The 25,595-nt window shown below is 42.5% G+C and overlaps 1 protein-coding gene across 2 annotated transcripts in view; it reads right to left on the bottom strand.

Moving 5' to 3' along the window:
- The window catches only part of KIF13B (kinesin family member 13B), a 701,202-nt gene that overhangs the window by 121,926 nt on the left and 553,681 nt on the right, over nucleotides 1–25,595 (bottom strand). For both annotated transcript variants that reach the window (XM_078649880.1, XM_078649879.1), the window contains one exon: nucleotides 18,590–18,682. In XM_078649880.1, coding sequence (XP_078506006.1) covers nucleotides 18,590–18,682 — 93 coding nt within the window. The remainder of the gene's footprint in view (nucleotides 1–18,589; nucleotides 18,683–25,595) is intronic.

Raw genomic sequence — 25,595 nt, 5'->3', positions numbered from 1 at the left:
GGGTGCTGGTCGTATCCTGGTGGTCCTGTCCTGATCCTAATCTGGGTTTCCTGTCCTGTCCTGAGGTGTCCATACTGCACCTGCTGTCCCATTGATGACTGCTATTCCTTGGGGTATTTCCTGTCCTTAACTGACCCGTGGCCAGGGTTGGTTTTCACACCAGTCTAGGTAAATATCTTGCCGAAAAACTCTGAACTGCACCTTTCTATTTTTCCGTCTTTGCTTCAATAAAGACATACCTTTGCATATGATAATTTTCCATGCTTTTCCGCAACCATTGCATATCATAAAGTTATTTGCATTTACTTTCATAGCGTGTTCCTATGTTACCCTACCTTTTAGAAATCATTTTCTACATTACAGTTTGCAATTTCCTAATGTGGTCTATAATTTCCTCTATACATTTAACTGAAGTACTTTACTAGAGTTATAACGTGTTTTCACATTACACCCTTACTATAGTTGTTAGGATTCCTAATTTCTCATTCATGAAAACTGTTTCCATAGTATAAATTCCGATTATTGACTGGGGTTTTCCCTGTAAATGTTATGATTTTCCAAAACTGAATTTTAGATAAAGAAACTTAAAACTTCCCAGTTGTCCGTGGTCATTTGATGAAAACATTGAAATCATTTTTTATGTTGGGTTTTGTATTTTGCTGCCTTTCCTTTTACAGCTAGCTCCCTGACCCATCGTGGTTATAGGTACCCTTATCGGTGGATGGTAAGTCGGGTACACTAGAAATAGCAGGAAGGGACTCACAATTATTGGTAGTAGATTGTAGGGTCATCTCATCAATGTATATGGTGAAATGAAATATATGGGCCCGAAACCTAAGTGGTGAAAATATTTGGTCGGGTGACCTGCGATCTCTATCAGTAAATTTTCTGGTAGCAGAGGATGGTTAGGGAATAGCTAAAGGTTAGGTAGGACTAGTTAAGATTAACTAAGTTGGATGCTGCTAATGAGAGTAGACAATTCGAGTGATCTGATCACTCACTTGAAGTGTTTGCTTTAAAAAAATTATGAAATGTTTTAAAATCGTTATTCTTGTTATTATACTGTTATATGTATTAATCCATTCGTTTGTAAAACGTTTTATGTGTTGTCGGAAGTCCCCGGGGAATTGAATAAGCGAGTGGTGAATAGAATCCACTTGCTTTGAGGTCACTGGCTTTCAAGGAAAGTTGGTGCAGGTTAGGCAGAACTGGAAGCACTAACTAGGGTTTTTTTCTGAATGTTTGATTGAATAAATGTTAGTAACGAGGTTCATTGGCAAAATTCCTATTGTGGCATAACCTAGTGAGGGTCACACCGGAAGAGTAGCAGGTTCATCGGAGCTTGGGTGAAAGCAAAGGGGCTCGCTGGTGAAACTTTAGGCTTAGATATATCCCAGAAAGGTGGATGAGTCTAGGGAAGAGGCAGGTGCTCCAATGCTAGTGTGAAGGGTAGGCGGAAGAGATCTACCCGTAGAGTGTGAAAAGTAAATGGAAGTAGTTTACTTGCAGTAAAACAAAAATTCTTTCCTGTCTAGACACTTGAGCACAGTGGCGGATGTGTATTCGTTGTTAAATAACCGAACACTAGCACTTTAGAAAGAAAGAAAGTTTCCGTTACCTTGTGAAGGAGGGAGTCAGGCGCGAAGCTGCTCTGACGTCACTCTGTGCCGCGCTGGGATTGGTAGTCACAGCGGGGTTGTAGCGGAGCTGGAATTGTAAAGGAGGGGCGAGCGCCGGAGCGTGAGAGCTGTCTCACGAAAAGGCCGCGCACCCATTGGTTGAAATTATTTGAATTCGTGCATTTCATTGGTCGCACGAAAATAATAGACGCACTTGGATTGGAAGTGGTTTTGTAAACAAAGTCACTCGTAAAAATCGTATGTGGCATTCGTATAGACCGCATACCAGACCTGATCCACGGCATATGGGATTTGAGAACGATCAGTGGAAAGGCGTTAAAAACGACATTATGTACGAAAATAAGAGAAAAGTGTCTCTTGTAAACAAAGTGAAAAATTATTTCAAAAAAGACAAACCGATTAAAACTAGAGAAGGTGTTGTCATACCTCCACCCAACACTCCCGCATCTTTCATGATGTTCGATAAAGGGTACAACACATGTGTATGGTTGGAGAACTGGGTGGAATACACGAAAGATGACGGAGTATTGGCTTTTCCGGTACCTTTAACAGTAGGATTCTATTCAATCTGAGAACCCGAATGAATGACTTACATCCCAGACCTAGGTTAACGCAGTACGAAGCACTAGAGGAATGGGAAATTGAGGCTTTTGAAAGGGATAAGCCCCGAATGGATAAAGGGTTAACTAAATTTTATCCAAAATTGAAGCAGGAAGCCCGAGCCAAAAAGATGAAACAGTGGAGACAGAATAGGATTGTAGAAGGACTGTTTCCCATGTTGCCAGCATGTGGTCCTCCTGGGGGGGGGGAGAAGAAAACAGAAAAATGCAAACATTGGGTACCTATTGGAGAGTCGGATGATGAATTATTGGATGACCTGTTTATGAGAAGTCCGCCTCCTTATAATGAAAGAAATAGACCTTCCAGTGAGGGGGATAATTCCCGAAGACTTCATCTTCAGTATGAGGCCCGATCAGCCAGTGCAGGAGGGGGTTACCCCATACCTCCTTATACCGAGAGCTTAGGTCCTGTAGATACAAGAGATATCTATCCAAGAATATCAGCTGGTGGGGATGCCAGATACTCCTGTGAAAGCGATTTTTCCCCGAGACCTCCCTACGAGGGTGAGGCGAGACCATCAGGTTCAGGAATGCCGTTTTTACAGCCTTTGTATGAAAGAGAACCAAGGTCCCTAGGTACAGGAAATTTGTTCCCAAGACCAAATTATGGTGAAGGACCTAGTGAGACTCATCCCACTGCCCCGAGTTATGCTCCCACTCTGACCCCGCAGGTATTACATGACAAATCCGTAGAGAGATTATTGGAAGAAAAGGAGCGAGAAATTCTAGCAAAGCAAAGAGCTGAGATAATTCAGAAAATTTCCCAGTTAAATACCAGTCCTGAAGCATTGACAATCCCAGTAACAATCGGACCCGTGGTCCCATTGTATGGGTATCGGCATGAGAGTCCAAACCCTCCAGTCATTACCCCAGTCATGGCCCAGCCAAGACCAGAACCCTTAATAGTAGATGAACAGACAAGCGAGGGCGAGTCTGAAGTCTCACTAATGGATCTGCCCAAAAGAAATACAGGGAAAAGAATGCAGAAAAGACATAATCCTTTCAATGCGAGGGAGATTCAAATGGAATCGACTTCGGGTACTATAAGTGTCACCTTAGTTACACCTGAGGAAATCGAAAGATGGAGCCAAGAATTAGAAAAACAAACTCTTCAGTCGAAACCTTTAGATCTCTACAAACAGAGTAGAAATAGAAGAACTAATGGCAGGAAATGTAGGATTAGACAGATTAAATACCTACTCTGAAGAAGAGCTGTTGTTTATTTGCAAAAGTCTTACCCGAAATGCCCGAGTACTTCATGAAAAATTGACAGATACTGCTGCTAGCATGGGAATAGATATTTCAAAATCGAAACCCTTGCAGAAACCATACAGAGCAGAATTTTCAGACAAAGATTTGGAAAACCTGAATATATCAGGGAAAAAGGCACAGGTCAAGGAACTATTGACAGTGTTACAGAAATGGGGAGACGTAGAAAGATGGAAAGCCAGATGGGCTAGGAAAAAAGATGAGGCCAGGTCTAAGCAGGTATCTCCCGAATTCGTTCTAAAGGAAGTAGATAAACCAGAACAGTTATGCCCTATGCGCGAAGTGCCAGGTGGAAAATATGTACATGTTCCATGGTCCAGACAGGATATTGTGTCCTTTACCAATGACTTCCCGAAATTACGAGAAAAGCCAGTCGATTGGTACCGGCAAGTAGAAAGATTTGTAAAAGTGCAAAAATGCTTGTGGAAGGACCTGGATGGGTTCTTCGACATAGTGGTCCCTGTAGATCTGTGGACTGAGTGTAAAATCGCCATAGGTTGGCCTAGTGAGGAATACCCGAGGGACTCAGCAACAGGAGAACCCTCTAAGGAAGTGATGAAAAAATATGATCAGGTAATCCAGCATTTGAAGCTAAAAGTCCCCGCAAAGGAAACTGATTGGACCAAGATAGATAGAACCACGCAGGAAAGGGACGAGACTGTGCATTCCTTTTATGAAAGGCTGTTGCAGGTGTTCAAAACGTACAGTGGTATAGATAACATCGAAATGAAGGACATGACGCATTTCATTTACAGGTTTGTAAACGGTTTAAGACCAAAAATTTGTCAGTGGATAAAAGATAACAAAATCTGTTGGCAGTCCAAGAAAATGGACGAGGTCCTACGGTACGCAAAGTACTGTGAGGACGAAATGGCAGAAAAGAAAAAGGCCCTGAAGGAGAAAGTGATGTGGGCTCAAGTAAAGCTTGCCGAACAGCAGGAAAAACAATTGAATAAGTTAAACAAAACTACACAGAACCAAGGCCCTGGGGGTGGGGGAGGAGAAAAGCCCAGAGCAAAAATGAGTAGAGAGGAAGCCAAAAAGAAATTTCCCTGCCACCAGTGCGGGGAAATTGGACATTGGAGAGACGAGTGTCCGTATTTACAGTCCGATAATACCCAAACCCCTGATTTAACTCCACAGACGCAGAATGAAAAGCCAAGAAAGACCCAGCAGCAGGTAAAAACGATTCAAATACCCCGAGCGCCAAAGCCAACTTTTAAGGGAAAATCACCGCAGGGAGATGATATAGAGATCTGGGGGGGGCACTGAGAACAGAAATGCAGCAACTTCGCATTATTTATTGAATGACACTTTTTTCTGTGACGACGAGTACTAACGGGGCCTGAGAGGGGAGGACAAGGAGTGTGTACTTGGCGCCTCCTTGCCGGTAGACCAGTCCGGGCCATACATTGAAGGAAAGGTTGATGGAAATGATGTCACCTTTCTATTGGATACTGGTGCTACCCGTTCTACTGTAAGAACAGCAGACGTTCCAAACCTACCCCTCTCGGGAGAAGCAATCCAAGTAGTGGGTGTATCTAATCAATTGATTAGTACCCCCGTTACCGAGCCCATGGAGATATCAATAGGGAACTTCAAAGAAATGCACAGATTTGTCGTCTGTGATACCAGTCCAGTGAACTTACTGGGACGTGATTTGCTGTGCAAAATGAACTGCACTATCTTTTGCACACCAAAGGGCGTTGAGATTCAAACCCCAGACGAAGATGGTATTTACAAGCTAATGTTAGTCAGACCGGACTCAAAAATTAAGCGAATGACTATACAAGACTTACCTGAAGAACTCCAACAGACAGTAAAGCCAGAAGTATGGGACTTTACAGGAAAGGATGTAGGATTAATGGCCAATGTAGACCCAATACAAATAGCCATAAAAGAAAATGCAGCCTACCCCAATACTAAGCCTTACCGAATGAGTGCCGAAGTGAGAGCAGGAGTTGCCATAGAAATACAAAAATTGCTAGAAGCAAACATCATACAAGAAGTGATGAGTAGCCCGTGTAATTCCCCAATAATTGGAATCAAGAAACCTAGTGGTAAGTACAGAGTAGTGCAGGACCTGAGAAAGGTAAACAAAATTGTGGTTCCTTGTTGTCCTATTGTCCCAAACCCAGCTGTGATTCTGTATCAGATTCCCTGGGATGCTGAATGGTTCACTGTGATTGACCTATGTCATGCATTCTTTTCGATCCCATTGCACCCAGATAGCAAATTTCTTTTCTCATTTGCTTTCAACAGTCACGTGTACGTTTGGAACAGGGTCCACCAGGGGTACACAGAGAGCCCCTCTATCTTTAATCAGATCTTGAAAAAATGCCTTGAATCTTTAGTCTTACCTAGAAAATCTGTGTTGGTGCAATACATTGACGACCTATTGGTGGCGTCCAAAAGTCATAGGGATTGCGTGATTGACACTATTGCCCTACTGAATCACCTAAGTGAAAAGGGACACAAAGTGGCCCCTGAGAAATTGCAGTTCTGTTCAAAATCAGTGAAATATCTGGGGCACCAGATAGAAAAAGGAATCAGAAAAGTCACCTCAGAGAGAGTCAGAATAATTCAAAAGATGCAGTTACCCCGTACTCAGAAAGAAATCAGAATGTTCCTTGGAGTTGTAGGTTACTGCAGGCAATGGATTGTGGGATTCGCAGTCCATGCCAAGCCTTTAATAAAAATGACAAAGAAAGGAGCACCGGACCATGTGGAATGGGATGATGAAAGCTTAACAGCATTTACTAAATTACGGGATTGTCTGTGTACAGCCCCTGCTTTGGGAATGCCAGATTATTCCAAGGAGTTCGCTTTATTCTGTGACACACGAGACAATTGTGCATTGTCGGTCCTAACTCAGGAACATGGCTTGACTAGACGTCCCGTGGCATATTTCTCTGCCACTTTGGATCCAGTGGCTGCTGGATTACCTGGATGTTTGAAAGCAGTGGCTGCAACATGCACAAGTTTAGAACAGAGTGAATCTATTGTCATGGGACATCCGGTAACTGTGTATGTTCCACACGCAGTTGTGATTTTACTAACCAGAACCAAGACTCAGTATCTCACCCCTAGTCGGCTGACTAAATACGAGAGGATTCTCGTGGGTGCTGCAAATGTGGCCATCACACGGTGTAATATACTGAACCCCGCCACTCTACTCCCTGACTCAATGGTTTTAGAAGACCAGGGAGAGAACGAGCATGACTGCATTGACCTGACAGAATTCAGTACTAAACCCCGCCCAGACATTAAAGAAACACCCTTGCCTGTACATGATGAAGAATGGTTTGTGGATGGTTCATGCATGAGACACGAACTTGTAGGCCTAAGTGCTGCCTACGCTGTGGTTGCATTAGACAAAGTTAAAGAGGCATCCTGTTTATTTGGAGTAAAGTCTGCACAAGTAGCCGAACTAATTGCCTTGATAAGAGCTTGCAAATTGGGAAAAGACAAAAGGATAACAGTATATACTGACAGCCAGTACTGTTATGGGGTTGTGCATGACTTTGGCCAATTATGGCTACAAAGAGAATGCCTGACTTCATCAGGTACTCCCATTCGAAATGGAAAAGTTATCCAAGACCTTCTAGAGGCAATCCAATTACCAAAAGAATTGGCAGTGGTCAAATGTGTTGCTCATAAAAAGGGCCTTGACCCCGTGTCATTGGGAAATGATTTTGCTGATCGGGTAGCAAAACAATGTGCTATGGATCGCATGTCAATGAATATCAGACTGGGTGGGACTGGAAACAGCTGCCAACTTATGGTGTTTGAAGAAGTGCCTACCTGGGATGAAGTGAGAGAATGGCAGCATGCTGTGCCCTGGGAAGAGAAAGAGAAGTGGAAGGGACTTGGTTGTCGACCAAGACGTGAGGATGGTGTCATTGTGGGCCCAGATGGTATGCCTGTGTTACCTAGGAACCTGCTTGCCCCTATGGCCAGACTGATACACGAAGGATCACACATTGGTAGGGATGCCATGGTTCTGGTATTTCAACAGACCTGGTATAACCCGAAATTCAGGAAGGTAGCAGAATCATTGTGCCAGAGGTGCATGACTTGTCAACAGTACAGTAGTTGAACTGGGAAAAATTGGAAAGTCAGGGGGTCCCTTTGTAAGAATACAAATTGACTTCATCACCATGCCACGCTGCGAGGGAAAAAGATATGTCCTCGTAGTAGTCTGCCTATTTTCAAAATGGGTGGAAGCTTACCCTGTCCCACAGAGTGATGCCTTAACAGTAGCCAAATTGTTACTACGAGAATTGATACCTAGGTTCGGGGTGCCAGTCACTATTGAATCAGATAGAGGTGGACATTTTCAGAATGAGGTGATGGACCAACTCTGTAAAGCGTTTGGAATCACACAAGTTGCACTGTGCACATCGTCCAGAAGCTTCTGGAGTGGTAGAGCAGATAAATGGCACTATTAAATCGAGGTTGGCCAAAATGTGTGACTCAACTGGAATGAATTGGATTACTGCCTTGCCTCTTGTTCTGATGGGACTCCGAAGTATTCCAGATCGGAGAACAGGCCTGAGCCCCCATGAAATTTTGATGGGAAGAGTGATGAGACAAGCATGGGTACCAGGAAACAAACTGTTAAGCATTTCTGATGATTTGGTTCTTGAGTACTGCAGGAAACTGGGTGACCAAGTGCGTTCTATCTCTCGCCAGATTGGGGAAGACGCCGTAGCCAACCCGACAACTCCAGTTCACAAATTGGTTCCAGGTGACTGGGTTAGAATAAAGAAGCACACTCGTTCGAGTTGCCTTGCACCGAGGTGGGGAGAAAAACGCCAAGTAATACTGGTGACCACGACAGCAGTGAAGTGTGCAGGCATTCCCAGGTGGATCCATGCCAGCCATACTCAAAAGGTAATTCCAGACAAGGAGCCTGGAGCTGAAGGTTGTCCAGCTGAGGGGTCTGCGGATGTCGGTCCTGAAGTAGCTGATGACGAACAGCCGAGCACCAGTCCAGCTGAGGGTCCTGCAGACGGTGGTCCGGAAGTAGCTGATGACGAGCAACCGAGCACCAGCCAAGATGATTGGATACCTATAATCGATTTCATTGAAGACCCAATCAGAACAAGAGAGCGAATCTACGAAGATAGAGAGTGGAATAGAGAGGTCGAGATAGGCACAGGCGAAGACCCTCAGATCATTGAGATTCACATCAAATCCGAGGACGAAGAAGGAGGTCAGACAGGGACAGAACAAGTGATCGATACTCCTCCACTGACTCCTGAAATTGAAAAGGGACAGACTAGAAATAGTGTAATAGTTCGAGCAGAAGAAAATCAAGAGATCGAAGTGCTTGAACAGGATCAGACAGAGCTAGAAGAACGTGTTCAGGACATCGAAACAGACATTTGAAAGAAAAAGTCAAAATTCACCTGAACCAGGCCAGTTTAGTAACCAGGCAGAAGAAATAGATACAAGACCTGGGACTAGTAAGACAGGAAGGGAAGAGACAGAGACAGAAGTGCCACAAACAAACGAAAATAAAAGAGCATTAGAAGAAAGCCAAAATACAGTGCCAACTAAAAGACTCAAGAAAAATAAAAATATCGAACCAAGATACATTAAGAGACTAAGATTGAGAATAAAAACAGTAGAAGAGAAACTTGCTGACAGAAGAAAAAGCATCCGAATAGCAGAACAAGCTGGAGAAAGCTCCAAAAGAAGGAGTGATCGAATAAAAAGACTGAATGAGAAATACCAGGATCCTGAATGGACATATCTGATTCTGGAAAATTTAGAGGATCTTGATATTACTGACGAAAGCGACGGGGAACTGATTACTGATTACTCTGCAGAGGAAGAGGACGAACCACCGTGAAATTGCTCAGCATAAAGGTACCTGGGCAAGGACACAAAGAGGGGTTGAAAAACGTCTTCTGAGCCAAAATGTCTGATTCAAACGTGAGTGGTAGACCTAGCCGCAGTTGTTGCAAAACATGCTGCAAAGTATGTATATGTAGTATAGTTATAGTAATATTAGTTTGGATAGGACTAACGGTTTTCATTCCTTTTATGGTAAGCAAAAATACTAATATTGACCCTACTCAGACTACCGACCCTGAAGAACGGACAACACGAAGTGTAGAAAGACGTGAAAAAGCACTCAGACAGACAAAACGAGACTTAGAAGCATCAGATGAGGAAGGACTACATTACCACGGAGTTAGAAACCAGACACACTTAAATGTTTTCGCAAACTTGTTAGTGCATTATATAGAAACTATGGAAATAGAATATTGCTATGTCTGCATGAAGCTACCTACTTCTGTGGCTGAAGGCGTGACATATCATCACCTACCTCTGACCTATGGAATTTCCTGTAGTATTTTAGCAAGCTTATTTTACAAAAGAGGACCGTTACAGTACTATTACTCTAATAATGACGTGATCTTTTCGGAACTTCCTATACGTGGAAATCTGAATCCTGTACATATCAAAAGTGACGTTACACGTTATATGGGAGAATACTTTCTGACTATAGGTACCATAGACTTAAATGAAGCACACAGAGACAACTTGACCTGTTCATTACATGAACAAGAAAAAATATTTTTGAACATGGCAGAGAAGAGAAGAGAGAGTTTCCAAAGAAAGGCAAAAGACAGAAAACACCAAAATGGGCGGAGGACATGGAAAGCACCTCAAATGGCGGGGCAGGGCCTGCTTTGTTGCTGGATTTCGAAAAGAAAGGGAAACTCTGTCTTCATCGCGAGAAGACTAGTTATTATAATAATATTTTCATTGGTTCCAGTCAATGTGAACACAATTACAAGGTAATTGGAGGTTGGGGTTTTAAAAATGGGTCAGAACCTGTGTTTCCCGGAATTTATTATATATGTGGAAACAAGGCTTATTTCAAATTGCCGGATCACTGGTATGGGAGCTGCTATTTTGGCATTGTTTTCCAGAAAATATACCACGTGAATGAAATTGCTGGAAGCAACGAAAACACTAATGGCTTAGTGCGTAGTAAAAGAGAAAGCGTAGGTGAAATAATGGGTAGTATTTTTAGTGCACTGATACCTGGAGTGGTTCTAAACACTCACAGAATTTGCAAATTATCCACAATAGTGGATGTGTTGTCTACGGACACGGCTCATGGATTTCTGCTGGTCAATACTGAAATGGTTGCGATCAGATCAATGGTTTTGCAGAACAGACTTGCTCTTGACACCTTATTAGCAAAAGAGGGCGGAGTCTGCCGGATGTTGAAGGCGCAACATTGTTGCACTTACATTCCGGACAAAAGTGTGCAGCTCAAAAGATATGTGAAAAACATTACTAATTTGGAAAAGGAACTTAAACCACTCGAGGTTGACAGTGCCTGGAAGAGACTGGTTGATGGTCTCTCCAATGTAGGTCATTGGTTTGCTAGCTTAGGTAAAAACGTATTGTTTAAGGTACTGATGCCAATTGGAGTGATAGGTCTTATCCTATTTCTCATATTCGTCTGTTGCAAATGTCGCAAACACACAAAGAAATACCAAGTGAATGCGAGAGGAGTGAAACGGAGTGCGGATGAGCTTGAATTGGAAGAAATGAATATTCAGATTTATAAAAAGGTGAAAAATTCTCACCCTACCAAAAATGAGAAAGAGAAACTGAATCACCTGTTGGAAGAGATAGAAATGTACAAGGTGTGAAAGAAAGTTGGCATCTGGTTCCATTGTTTTATGATGATAGTAAATATCATCAAAGAGGGGATTGATAGAGCAAGATTTCGCATCGCGACTTGCTCGAGTCAAGAACCTCGAGAATTTGTTATAATCCCATAATCCCAATTGTTTGTTTTACTAAATTTATGTATTTTGAATGTGCGTGTGTATCATAGTGATGCTTGCCTATGTGTTTCACTAATACGAATAACCCTTGTATTTAAAACATGGAAGCTGCTCGAAATTTTATTCTGCGCATGCGTTAGGCATAATCGCGTGACACGACGCAGTCACATTTGGAGGGAAAGGGTGCGCATGCGTAACAGCCAATAAAATGGCCGCGCTTTCTAATAGCGAGGTGAAGCTTGCACCGTTGCTTTTGTGATTCTGTCTGTTGCACTAATAAATAATTGCATAGTATATTTTATAATGATAATTCACAAGTACACACTGATGTTATGTAGTTTATTCATTTATTTCTATGTTTTAATTTGTTTTCGCTTGCTTTTCATGTACCATGGTAAACGGGGGGTCCAACTGGGTCGAGACCCATCTTGAGGGTCCTTTCTGCGCATGACCGCGCAGCCTAGGCAGCCGTAGCCTTGAACGGTGGAAATCAGCCAGCTGGCAGCCACAGTCAAGATGCTCATGTGAACGTCACCACTGACCCAGCAAGATGGAGTTAACTGTCCTCAAACTGATACAATGACATTTTTCCTATTGTATTCCGTGCGACTTCTCATGGGAACCCCAATCTTGCTAGGCGGTACCTTAACATGCAAAATAAGTCTTACAATAGTCTGTTCTGATTGGTGTGTTAACCAAATCCTACCTTAGGACCAATCGAAATTGGGGATTCTGACACTTTGCAACATTTGGGGGGTGGTACACTGACCCAAAAGAGTATATCTAGCCTAGGTTTAGCTAGAGAAATTGTCCGACTTGTCCGAATAGCTGACCTGTCACTGACCCAACGCACTCAATAGGTGACTGAATATACAGAGCGCTGCGGAGCACTCTGTCCGAATATTAACCATAGACTAAGGTTTTACTAAACCTTAAAGTGCTGGCGGAGCACTTTGCTGGGGAGTTCGCTAAACCCAATCGGGGTTCTGACTGATAGCTGCAGAGAGGGTGGAGCGCAGGCGTTGCTTCCGAACTGCGGGTGCTGGTCGTATCCTGGTGGTCCTGTCCTGATCCTAATCTGGGTTTCCTGTCCTGTTCTGAGGTGTCCATACTGCACCTGCTGTCCCATTGATGACTGCTATTCCTTGGGGTATTTCCTGTCCTTAACTGACCCGTGGCCAGGGTTGGTTTTCACACCAGTCTAGGTAAATATCTTGCCGAAAAACTCTGAACTGCACCTTTCTATTTTTCCGTCTTTGCTTCAATAAAGACATACCTTTGCATATGATAATTTTCCATGCTTTTCCGCAACCATTGCATATCATAAAGTTATCTGCATTTACTTTCATAGCGTGTTCCTATGTTACCCTACCTTTTAGAAATCATTTTCTACATTACAGTTTGCAATTTCCTAATGTGGTCTATAATTTCCTCTATACATTTAACTGAAGTACTTTACTAGAGTTATAACGTGTTTTCACATTACACCCTTACTATAGTTGTTAGGATTCCTAATTTCTCATTCATATTCATGAAAACTGTTTCCATAGTATAAATTCCGATTATTGACTGGGGTTTTCCCTGTAAATGTTATGATTTTCCAAAACTGAATTTTAGATAAAGAAACTTAAAACTTCCCAGTTGTCCGTGGTCATTTGATGAAAACATTGAAATCATTTTTTATGTTGGGTTTTGTATTTTGCTGCCTTTCCTTTTACAGCTAGCTCCCTGACCCATCGTGGTTATAGGTACCCGTATCGGTGGATGGTAAGTCGGGTACACTAGAAATAGCAGGAAGGGACTCACAATTATTGGTAGTAGATTGTAGGGTCATCTGATCAATGTATATGGTGAAATGAAATATATGGGCCCGAAACCTAAGTGGTGAAAATATTTGGTCGGGTGACCTGCGATCTCTATCAGCACTATCTGATTTAAACCCTTCAATTTCCTAGGACAAAGCCTGGAACAAGAGGTAACTTCAGCAATATGTAGCACACACTATAAATTCTTACTCTTTTCATGAGTGATCAATCTCTGCATAGCGTTCCATAGTAAATTGTGACAATCTCATAAAATGTATTCCTGAGAATTTCTAGGACTGCACTTAAGTCAGATCATTACTTTATGATCATAGCCAACAAATAAAAATGGAGGCAGCTCACTGGCATGCCAAATCTCGGGCTGCCACCCCCAATTGATATTTTACATTTACATGAACCCAGCGATGCAGGTAGTTCAAACACACCAACTGCAAAATCAGATTATGAGGATGATATCTGGATCCAGATCCCACCAAGAGAACTGTGCAGTAAGGCTAGCATCACCAAATACCCAACCAATGATTCCATGGGATGAGGTCAAATATTTCCTCAATGGGACTCGGAGAGAGCGATTAAGAACTTAGGTGCAGCTTAGGTGATGCTTTGTTCTTGATCCACAGCTCCGGAGGCTGGCCCACATACCAATAAGAAAAATGAGTCTGGGAGTCGTCTTCGACTCCGACCCAAGCTTCCCCTTTTGTACCTTTATGCAAGATAATGGTTTACAGCACCACCTTCCAGAGCGGAGGTGAGCTTACTTTCTCACATGTATTTTGGGCCAGCAAAATCATGTTTTTCAAGGTTTAAATACGTGTTCTTGTGTTTTTGTGTGACCCAGTATTCATCCAAAATAGCACCAATGTTCTCACTGACAACATACACTAAAGCAGTGAAAGAGTTTCGCCATAGACATGAAACAAACATGAATTCACTATTAGAGTGACAGGAAAAATGAAGATTAGTAAAAACAAGTAAAGTAATAACTTTGTGATTGCATGTCCAAATTTGCAATCTTCCTATTTGTGGTGTAACTATCATGGGCCTGCTAGGTGGTAGAGAAGGAGCTATCCATAATATAATTAACTTACGGAAGTGTGTGTTGGTACAGCCTTAGTGTTCCTCACTTGCTTTTTGTGCAATGTAATTGTTCTCTAGCTTTCCAAAATGCCTCTCATACACACTTTTAAGGGTGTACAAACAGGTGCCAGGCTTAACTACCTGAATCTGAAAAAGCTAAATTGCACGGAATAACTGCTCTGGCTTGCAGTGGCACCCAGCACAGAGAGCAAAAGGAAGACTATCTGCTGAAGCCCCCAACCTCCTCTGATTAAATGGTTTTGAGGAAGCTCCAATGCACCCAAGTAGAGAAGGTGTCAAACCTACTGGTCCAGGGAACTAGGCGTTGGCACACCTAGGTCAAACTCTATTAACACAACAAAATCATCTGTACCACCGACCTAGTAAAGCAAGCTTTTCTCTGTGGCACAACAGGCCACAGTGACTGATAAAAAACAAATACTGCATGACCCAGAACAATATAGGCCTGATTCCATTAACAAAAAACAAGAACAACCTATCCATAGGAAAATAGCACAGTCCAACAGATACAGCTATAAAAACACCAGCTTTCAAGCGTTCTGCACACTAAGGGGCCTAGTAATAAACATCACAAAAAACAAGTTTATGGCTTTTAACCCCGGGAAACACTTTCGAAACAATCTAACTCTCAATGGCTCTCAACTAGAGAGAGTCCATTCTTTCGACTACTTGGGCATTAGACTAACAGATAAAATGCACTGGGGGGCCCATTTGAATAAGATGCTATTGAACCACAAGCGGGTGGCGGGAGCCATTGCTAGAGACCAACGTTCCTCATATTCAAGGCCGATAGGTCCGGCATTGGCAGTGTATGAAGGAAAAGCAGTGAGCTCCGCTATGAATGGAGCTGAGCTATGGGGCTTCGAAAAGACAACAGAGATTGGAAGATCGGAGAACAAATTCTTAAGGGAACTTGCATCTGTCCCTAATAATACACCACTTAAGCCTTTGTTCTGTGAAATGGGTAGACGTACATTCAGTGACGTGGCGAGACTTCGCCCTCTCCTGTACTGGGCAAGACTAAGCCGTACCCCAGAACTCCAGTATTACGCGACTGGCCTCAATGAACTGATTGTTCTGGATACCAACAAAAGGATCAAATGGATCAGGGAATTGAGAGATCTGCTGACCGAATTGCGATTGGCCGAATCTTGGGCAACTCAGTTGCTCCCGTCCAAGAACGAGCTAAAAAAGATCTACTGGAATTGGGTCTCCCTTCAGTCCCTAGTTAATATCAGACAAGGTAGACTAACTGAGGAATTTCTTGAGCATAAGTCAGCTTGCTCTCTGGAACCCTATCTGGATTTCATTAGGAAACCCAGAGATAGGGCATTATATATTACATCTTGCTCCTGAACTCAACGATCAGATGCACCCAATCCTGGCTTGCCGATAATCATCTCAAAGTCAATGCCCTGAAAACAGAGTTCCTTCTGATCTCACCTCCAGCGAAGATCTCCACCACTCAAATGTGGCTTAAAAACCTAACCGCACTCAATGTCCAACCCATCATCGTGGACTCAGCAAAATCTCTAGGCATAACACTCGACACCAATCTGAACATGCAGCAACATATCAGCAAGGCAACAAAGGGAGCGAACTTCCAGATCAACACCCTGAGGAAACTTAAACCCTACCTCCCAGCTAAAGACTTCCAAACGGCAGTACAGGCACTAGTCCTCCCTCGAATTGAATACGGCAGCATCGCCCTCTGCGAACTCCCCCTAACTACAACTCCACCCCTAAGAGCTTCTCTAAACGCTGCAGCGCGACTCATCACTGGGTCAAAAAAGCACTCCCATATTACCCCTGACTTGAAATCCCTGAACTGGCTGCCTTTTGAAGCCAGAATACATCTGAAAATCGCCTGCATGACACACAAGGCGGTACATCTAAACTCACCCGGATACCTCGCTCAGAAACTGACAATCTCTGGAGGAGCTAGAAACACTAGAGGCACAAACAATCTTCTGTTGAAACCTCGAAGATTCCGGAAGGAAAAAACTTATAAGCGCTCCTTCTCAGGAATGGCGCCTAGGATCTGGAACTCACTCCCGCCCGAAACCAGGCTTATCTCTTCCACTACACTCTTTAAAAAGGAAGTAAAAGCTATCCTCATGGCTAAATACACCTGAACTACTATCTCGAACACTGTTAGTACTCTGCACCAATATGTGCTACATGTTTGACACTTTTTGATTATTTGTATTAATTGTTTTATTACTCACGTGTTTGGCTTTTTAGCCACCTATCTGTACTGTTTGACCTATTGATTTATCTGTCTGACTATGCTTCCTCATGTACTTCTCTCTGTAAAGCGCTCTGATATCTGCAAGGATCTTGTCCGCGCTATATAAAACTTTCAAAATAAATAAATAAATAAATATATGCAGTTTAGATTTGGTTCCCTTACGGTAAACGTGACCAGGGCAAAATGGGACCCCATAAGTTCTGTCCCATCCAATTCTCCTTGCTGTGATGCTGAGCAGGAAACTCTATCCCATCTATTGTTTGTCTGCCCAGCATACAGACAGGCCAGGCTCCGATGGCTTAAGCCAATATGTACACAAATGGACACTAGAAGTTACCTAGAGGCTTTACGTATTTTGAAAACAGATTCCTCTAGGCCCTTGATTGTTTGTGGTGTCGCCAAGTTTTTGGGTTGCGCATGGATTATCCGTACCAAAGCAATAAATAAGGAAGTTGGGCAAAACTAGCTATTGAGGCCCCAGAGTGCACACTTAGACACAGGAATGCTCTCATTAAATGTTAAACAAAACTATTTTTGTAAATTGTCATCGTGGAGACATTTGTATTAGCAAAGTCTTAATTCTGCACTTGCTGGAGTAGTGCCGTCCCGGATGTACTGTCTATATTGTTATTTTTATCCCTGTCATTTATCGATAGCAAGGTTTTTATCTTTCTATCTTTTTTGTAATATTCTTTTAAATGTTAATATTAGGATGAATTGATAATGTTCTTATTATTGTGAATTGCTTTTATGATACTTGCTATCGAATAAAGCTTATTTGAATGAATGAATGAATGAATGAATGAATGAACAAAAAGAACACCAAGTTCAGGTGCTCATACAAAGCTGTTAAAGAATATTGGGCATTGCAAGCTCCAGAACACGTCAACAAACACCCTGAAGGAAGCTGGCAAATTTTGGGATGATTGTCTACATCTCCCATAGCAGTCAAATTCTAAATTTACTTGATACCATTTGGTTTAGATTATACAGGACAAAACCAACCTCTGAATACAATTGAATCAAGTTGATTCAAATATACAAGATTTCAACTAAAACTACATTCTATTGAATGCACAATCTGTTTATCTAATATCACTTCTCATCCCTTCATGACTATTTCCCTATGTAGTGTTCTCCTGTTCTTCTGCATCATGTCTCTACTATGTCTCTAGAAGCTGGTTGTCAGCCTGTTTGTTCTGCCTTTCAGTCAGAATTCCTACAGCATTGTTTCAAATCCTGTCAGCCAAGATAACTCAGTTTCAGAATTGTAATTAAAGTTTGCCAATAAGACAAACATTTTAGATAGAAACTCATGCTACCGCAATATATCACTTAAGGCTTTCAATGTACAACCGTTCAGAGAATTGGTAACCAGTATTAACATAGATCCACAGCACATGCATTTCCTGGGAAGTGATCACGCTTGCTCTATGACACTGCACTCCAGTGTTTGTCACATTGTCTTTCAAGATCTCCATAGAGAGTTAAACAGTAAGATCAAATGATTAACTAATTTCTATCATTCTTAATTTACCATGTTACCTTGGAAGAATAGCTCACTAAAGATAAATGCTGTCTATCAGGTAAGAGACTCTGCTTTTCTTACCGAGAACGCATAAAATAGTCTCTCCCTCTGAGAAGTCACCCATTTTTACCTATTTCTTTGGAACATAGCAGGGTTAATTTCCATGAACAGTGCTTCTTTACAAGTGTAATGGGTAAGATTAATGAGGTAAGAAAACAGAGTATAAAAGCGAGAGCAGTTTTTTTTTTTATTTCATGATTTGGTTTGTACAATTAAGCCTGGGTAGATGGCATAAATGCTAAAGGCACTGGTAATGACTGTGCACAGGGGATGGAAGTTAAGTAGGTCTATAAATACAATAAAATGTCTTTGCCTGAAAGAGGAAGGGGACAGCGTAACAGGAATGGGACACAGTGGAAAACATCTTCCCCAAAAATTTCTTTTTTTTACTTTACTTTGGTCATGGAGATTTCCACATCTAACCATCACATTCCTTCCTACTGAGTGTGGCTGTCATTGTTGTATTTTCGTTTTTACCTCAGGAATATTGGAGACAATTTCAACAGTAACACCACAGCCTGGAATAGTACTTCGATGGGACATTCTTTTTAAGAAACTTTGAGCAAATCCCTAAAAGAAAACAAGAAAAAAACAACTTAGTAATAATAAATCGTTATAAAGCATAATCGGTTTCACAAAGAGAAACCAGCTATTTACTTCTAACAAGAGTTTTTTAGTGAAACTATTTCACAGTGCAGTAGATTGACATCTATTGGTTGGGTCTGGAAGTGTAATTAAGTAGAAAGTTTTTTTTATCAGAGTGGAGTCAGAACCATGATATAATCAATAAGATCACAATGCCACAATAAGTGACCTCCATATTAGAATTATTTTTGTACAATATAATTTTTTGGGCACTAACTCCCTTACTTCGGGGAGACAGGAGGGCATGTGTCGCTATAGTCGTTTCAAACTGCAAAAAAAACTGCTATTTACAGATAAGTAACTGTATTAACCTCTTCAGTACAGTAGTGGTGAGTTTATAGGAAGTTGGCACATAGGTTTTTTTTTTTTTTTAAAGATTTCTATTAAGTTTCATTACAACAAAGCATGAAAACATCCCTGTACATAATAAAGCACCATAACCCAACACTTCATCATCATAAATAATAATTATTATTATACAGTCACCAATTTGCATTGTCCCATTGTTCGTATTCGAGCCCCGTCTATCCACCCATAAATCAATCCTCCTCATCCGAGTCTGACTCATCAACTTCTCGGTCCGTAGGTGGTTCACAAATATCACCTCTATATTTATTCTATGCCCCCCAAATTTTACTCCACTTCTTAGGGCAACCCCTACTCCGGAACACCTCCTTCTCGGCAAACATGGCTGCATCCATGTCCCTTCTCCATATTGCATGAGATGGCATCTCCGTCCCTCCCCACTTTTGTGCTATGTTTCTTTTGGCGAGCATAGTCCCTAGTGTTATCCAATTTTGCCCGGTGCGTGTGAGGTCATTCGGCTCCCATATATTTAATAGACAGCGCCTGGACTCCGGAACATAGGTTTTTAAACAAATCTAAAACTGGTTATTGAAAGATTTTGATAAATGTACAAACCAAACTTGGCACAGAAAATACTGGTCACTGCACTCTTGATCCATATTTCCCAGTTTCGTTTCCCACGATATGTCAAACAGGAACACTTTACTACAGACATGAATCCCTCCCGCCAAACCCCAAGGTACAGACGATTTTATAATAGTCTGACCTACAATGGCTTCCTTTTCGCATAATAATACTTTCTAAAGGTAAATATTGATGTCCATGTTGCCGCTGTATAAAAAACTTCTTAATGGAAATGTTACCAATGAAAGATAAGTTGTTTACCTTATTCTTAGAGCGATGTCCCCTCGGTTAAGATGAACCTCCAACATTTTATTTGCTATAAAGTAAGCTATTTGCACTGCCTGAACTATCCACCTAGCGATTGTCCTTTTGGTTACGGCTGCTCGTACGATTTGTAGACCACATGTGGCACAAAATTGTTCTGTGATCCTAATTTGCTTAACATTCTGAATATACTACATAATTGCTCTCCTGATGTCTAGTGCAAGTAATTTTTATTTTTCAGGTGATGTTTGAAGTTTTTGAAAATATGACAGAGTAATAACCTAATTTATATGAATAGGAGTGATGTGTCCTCATAACCACCTTATCTATATGTTTTGTCAGGTAGAATACTTCTACAAATAATGCTTAGAGTTCACCAACTCTCCTTTCAGATGTAATGGGAACCAGATAAACGGCCTAATAGTAGGTTTGGTTAATAGTTAATGTTATCTTATGCGATGGTTCTAAAGGTGGCTTCATCGAACCAGAGAACCAAATTTATGTTCCACTGCGATCGTGGTGTTTTTGTCTGTTTGAAAATCTTTAACTGATTTCTTCTCCTTGTGTATGGTGTAATTACTGAAGTGTAGTTAAGATTAAAATCTATTTAAGTATCTCACGTACCTGACTAGCACTTTCTCGTTTAATGCATAATTCAGACAACTGATCTTAGAACACAAATTCGGATAACTACACTGCTTAGTCTCATTGTAGTTCATTACAGATGGCTTTCTAGCTCTGTTAATAACGTTCATACAATCTTTTGGCAGACTTGAAAGTTGGAATTCTAAGATTTCAGAGGCAAAGCTGCTAGTTGTAGACTGTGGGTATTTTTCAAAGATCTTTCCCCCTGTGTTGTTAACATGAGTTTCTCTGCTGGTATTAGTTTTATATTTTTTGTGCCTTATACACCAGATGTCAAAAACCAGGTATGTCTGTTTTGCTGGGCTCTAATAATTCTATCATAATTTTGAATGTCTTGACTTTATTACCTTTTGTATTTGTGGGATTGAAGGAGATGCACAAGCAAATGTCTTGACCCAAATTATCAAAAGATGATTTCCCTTTGTTATTGGTAATGTCTAAAAGGTTTAGCTTTTGCATAATGTTCTTTCTCTTGCAGTGTATTAACTTGTGTATAGTCTGAGCCAAGTTCACAAAATTGCATCTCCTATGTTTATATTTAGCTTTCATTCAAGGGATGCCTCTTTTTCCCGGTTCAGAAAATCAACTCAAGTGTTTGCCTCTCCTGGTACAAAGTTTGCAGGCACTGTTACATTTCTGGCAATTAGTGAAAGCCAATCGTCTTGCAATAGTGTTGAGTGGATAGGACATAGTCCTGCTTTCCAAGTTCGTTTTTTTCCCCAAAGAAAACATTGCTGTGGTTTTGTCTTTTAGTATTTGCAACACATATTTGATTTGCCTTTGAAAAGCCTTCATAGCTGTAGATGATATCTTCGGCACTTGTATGGTTTGGTTTCCTCCTTCTCTAACCAATGGTCCTTGATATTAGAATGGAAAGGGGAAACCACAGAACCAATTGTTTTGTATCTGTTGTGGTGGTAGTACTTTCAAATGTCTGCTCTTCAATATATTGTTTATGTTCCACCAATTCAATTATTTCTCTGCTCCACTCATTACAAGTACTGAATCCTCCCATTCTCCTTGCACTTGTGACCACTGACTATTTAAGAAATTTGGAATTGGTGTTGTCAGTCTGCATTAGCAATCAAAATAATGAACAATGCCATTTTACAATAATACTTAGTAGTTTCCTTATTGTTCTTACTTCCAGAGATGTCTGGTAAAGCATAGTTTATTTGGGCAGTACTAAAACACTCTTTGGTTTCAGAAAAGTTAGTGCTAACTTAGTTTTCAGTGATGAATCTAAAAAGGTCTTCTCCCTTTAGGGTGTTGAGTGTGATTTTTTTTATACTGACTGTGAATCCCGAAGCGTAAAGTACATCTAGTACCCCTGAGTGTCGCTTTTTAATCTTTTTATTATTTTCAATTGATAAAAGTGTCACCATATAATCAAATAATTGACTTTCGCCAGAGACAAGGAAATAGATTGCATTTCTACCTGGTCATATTTTTTATTGTAGTTCACTGCCCCTATGCCACAGCATGACACCACCAATGCAGGGTCTTGCAGCATTAGGCATTCCCTTTCTCCTCTTCGATCATGATGTTTCTTGTGATCTTTCCATGGTTGTCATATTTTCTCACACTTTTTAGGGCGTTCTCTTCCATCATGGATTTGATTTGCGACCGCGGACAAGACCTGAATGTATCTGTAAAGATGCCCTTTTAGTTGCATCCTCCTATGCATCTATTGGTGTCAGTCTCCTGCTTTGCTAGTAATGTTCCTCTTGGCTAGTATTATCTATATAGGACCCAGCGCTGTGCACAACAGAACTGTGCTCTGATGGTCACTTTTCAGGTCTGTAAGTGCTTCCTATTCCAGTTCATCTAGATCTCATCAGTGCGGGGCTCTGCTATGAGGGGGGCAACTTTGTCTCACTGGAGGTATCTAAGAAACCAGCATTTGGTAGATCTACGTATAGGCCAGCATCAGTGTAATAAGGAAAGAAATTGTCTACCTGCTCATTATCATCTTCGAGCAGAATATTTTGAAGCCACAGAATGGGAATCTGATTTGAACAATGCTTCCAATCTGTGACAGCTCGGGTGTCAAGAGAGGTTGTGGGCTATGCAAAACTAGAGGCTTCGAATAGATAATTATACAGCGAGACAGGCTTTTCTTGGGCCGACAACTTCTCTGGAGCGATATAGAGCATCGGAGTCCGATCTGGTGCAGGCATTGTGGGGTTTGAGGCTAGACACAGGGCAATCAAAACCAATGATGTCCATGGCGTAGGAATCGAGATAAGGGAGAGAGCGAGGCGGAGGCCCAATGGTGTCAGTGTCAGACCAAATGAAGTCCATTGTAGATCTGTAGGCTTCTGATAAAGGGCTGTACTTGCTGTGTGGTCAACAATAGCCTAGGGAGTTCAGGGCATGACATGAACAGGCTTGGAGTCAGACAAAGGAAGGGGAGTTGGGTCCTTGTAATACCGTCTATGTGACTTCTCACTGGTGTGATGGTGGAGAGACATGGTCTAGCCCCGCTTAGAAATCTGCGCTTGTTGTGTAATTTGTACCTTGACTTCTTGTTCAACTTCGACTTCCTGGAAAACTGGGACCTGCAGAAATTCTGAGACCTGGATCGGAAGCAAGCCGCCAACTTGCAATGAGAGTGGAGCATAACGTTCCTTGCTTTGTGTTTGGCAATGTACAGCTTCGCCTCACACTGCGTCATGTACAGACCCTAGAAACCAAAGGCAGGCATTGGGTGGATCTGTGATGGGCTTCTGTTTCCCGCAGTCGATTCATGGCTTAAAGCCTCTGGTTTTTGGAGGGGACATTTTCGTAGCAGAATGTCTAATCTGTAAATTTGGTATCTGCGAAAACCAGTTAACTTGAATGTCAAAGGAACTGACGCAAAGGGGAGGCACCTATATCCAGCTTTGCACTGTCACTTCCAGAGGGGAAAAAAAGTCACCACAGAACCCAGCGGTGCCACAAGCTGCTGCACAGGAGTTACTGCTATGAAAAGTACAAGTTCCAGTCTGGAAACCCGTGAATCCAAAATGTACGCAATTTTAGAGTTAAAAGTGTCCATCAGAATTGCACTTTTAGATCCGATTTGGCCAAGGTGACCGTCCTGCTACCAGCAGAAACGGCCGCTCCACCAGCTGCTCCTGACCGGTATCGTATCATTATACGCCTTTGCACGCCTCAGCGTAACTAATTGACTGCCCACCTCAGCCTGCTATACTGCTGCGTGATATAGATATTGATTATCTGCATAATTTTAGCGTATCTGGATAGCGAGTGATTGCCCCGCCTGCCCTTTAATATTTAAATATTAGCGGACGCACCTTCGAAAGTAGCGCTAGACTGAAATTGTCTGACTCGCGCTGTTGAGCTGCCTGCAGTTTTCCGCTGCCCGATTGCCAACTCCACTGCCATTTGCATTAGAGGCACTGCCGATCGGACCCCAGTCCTGGTCAATTACCCGATCGCCGCCATTTTGTTGGTTTGTTATTGTTTGTGCCTCCCTGCCCTGAGCTCCACCCCGCTCCCGCCTCCCAGCTGACCCCCCCTCGCCCCTCCCCTTCCACCATCCATTTATGACAGTTGCACTTGTGCGCAGCGGACGCGCCCCTTGCGCGCCGAAGGTGCGCCAAAGGTAAGCCCGTCTACGCCCGTCCGCGCCCAGCGCCAGACCCCCTGGCTCCTGCAAATTTACCAGCGTTAAGACTCATACCACATCCACTAACCCCAAACACAGCTCCGACTCTAACCACCTGAAGTGCATCCTGCTGAACACCCGCTCGGTCCACAGACACGCCACTGAACTCTGGGATCTACTCGACACTACATCACCGGACGTCGCCTTCCTTACTGAAACATGGATGAACGCATCATCAACACCTGACATCGCCATTGCCATCCCGGACAATTACAAGATCATCCGAAAAGACCGCACCGTCCAAACAGGAGGAGGCATCGCCATCGTCCATATGAACACCATCAAAATCACGACCAGCTCCGACGATAACCTTACAACCGCCGAACACCTCCACTTCCAGATCCACACCGACCCTAGGACCACACTCAGAGGCACCCTCATCTACAGGCCTCCAGGAACCCGTAAACAATTCAGCGAAGTCATCACTGACTTCATCAGTCCACATGCCCTCGCTTCCGAGAACTACATTTTACTAGGAGACCTCAACTTCCACCTGGAAAAGAAAAACGACAGCAACACCACCACCCTTCTTGACAACCTGGCCAATCTAGGCCTCAAACAACTTGTTGACACCCCCACCCATGTAGCCGGACATACGCTGGACCCAATCTTCACCTCCAGCAAACAACTCCTTCGATCACACCACAGCTCTCCATTGGACGGACCACTGTTGTGTTCACTTCAGCTACATAACCACCTCGACCCACAACCCCCCACAACCTATCCCACGGAGAAAATGGAACAAAATCACCACCGAGCAACTCCTCACATCGCTCAAACAGAACCCACCCGCCCTCTCATCGGACCCAAACCAAGCTGCCATCAAATTCAAACAATGGATCACTCACGGTGCTGACGAATTAGCACCTTTGAAAAACCATCACACCAAACAAAACAACAAAAAGGCCCCTTGGTTCATCGATGACCTTAAGAAATCCAAGAAGCTATGCCGTACTCTCGAGAAAACATGGAGAAAAAACCCAACCACCGACAACATGACCACCTTCAAGTCAGCCACCCGCAAACACCACCAGCTGATTCGATCCACCAAGAAATCAGTATTCAAGAATCGACTCGACAACAACGCCCATAACAGCAAAGAACTATTCAACATAGTCAATGAATTCACCAACCCCACCGCAGCCTCAAATGACATCACCCCCTCAATAGACCTCTGCGACTCGTTATCCTCCTTCTTCTACAACAAAATTGCCGACATACATAACAGCTTCGAAAACAGTTCCAACTAACAATCCTCTCCTCCCCCCTCTGAACCTAAACCGCCCTCTAACAACCTCAGCGCCTGGAACCCAATCACCACTGAAG

Source organism: Lissotriton helveticus, chromosome 6 (assembly GCF_964261635.1).
Source record: "Lissotriton helveticus chromosome 6, aLisHel1.1, whole genome shotgun sequence".
Lineage (NCBI taxonomy): Eukaryota > Metazoa > Chordata > Amphibia > Caudata > Salamandridae > Lissotriton > Lissotriton helveticus.
The sequence above is the reverse complement of the archived record's forward strand: the minus strand, read 5'-3'. Positions and strand labels throughout refer to the sequence as shown.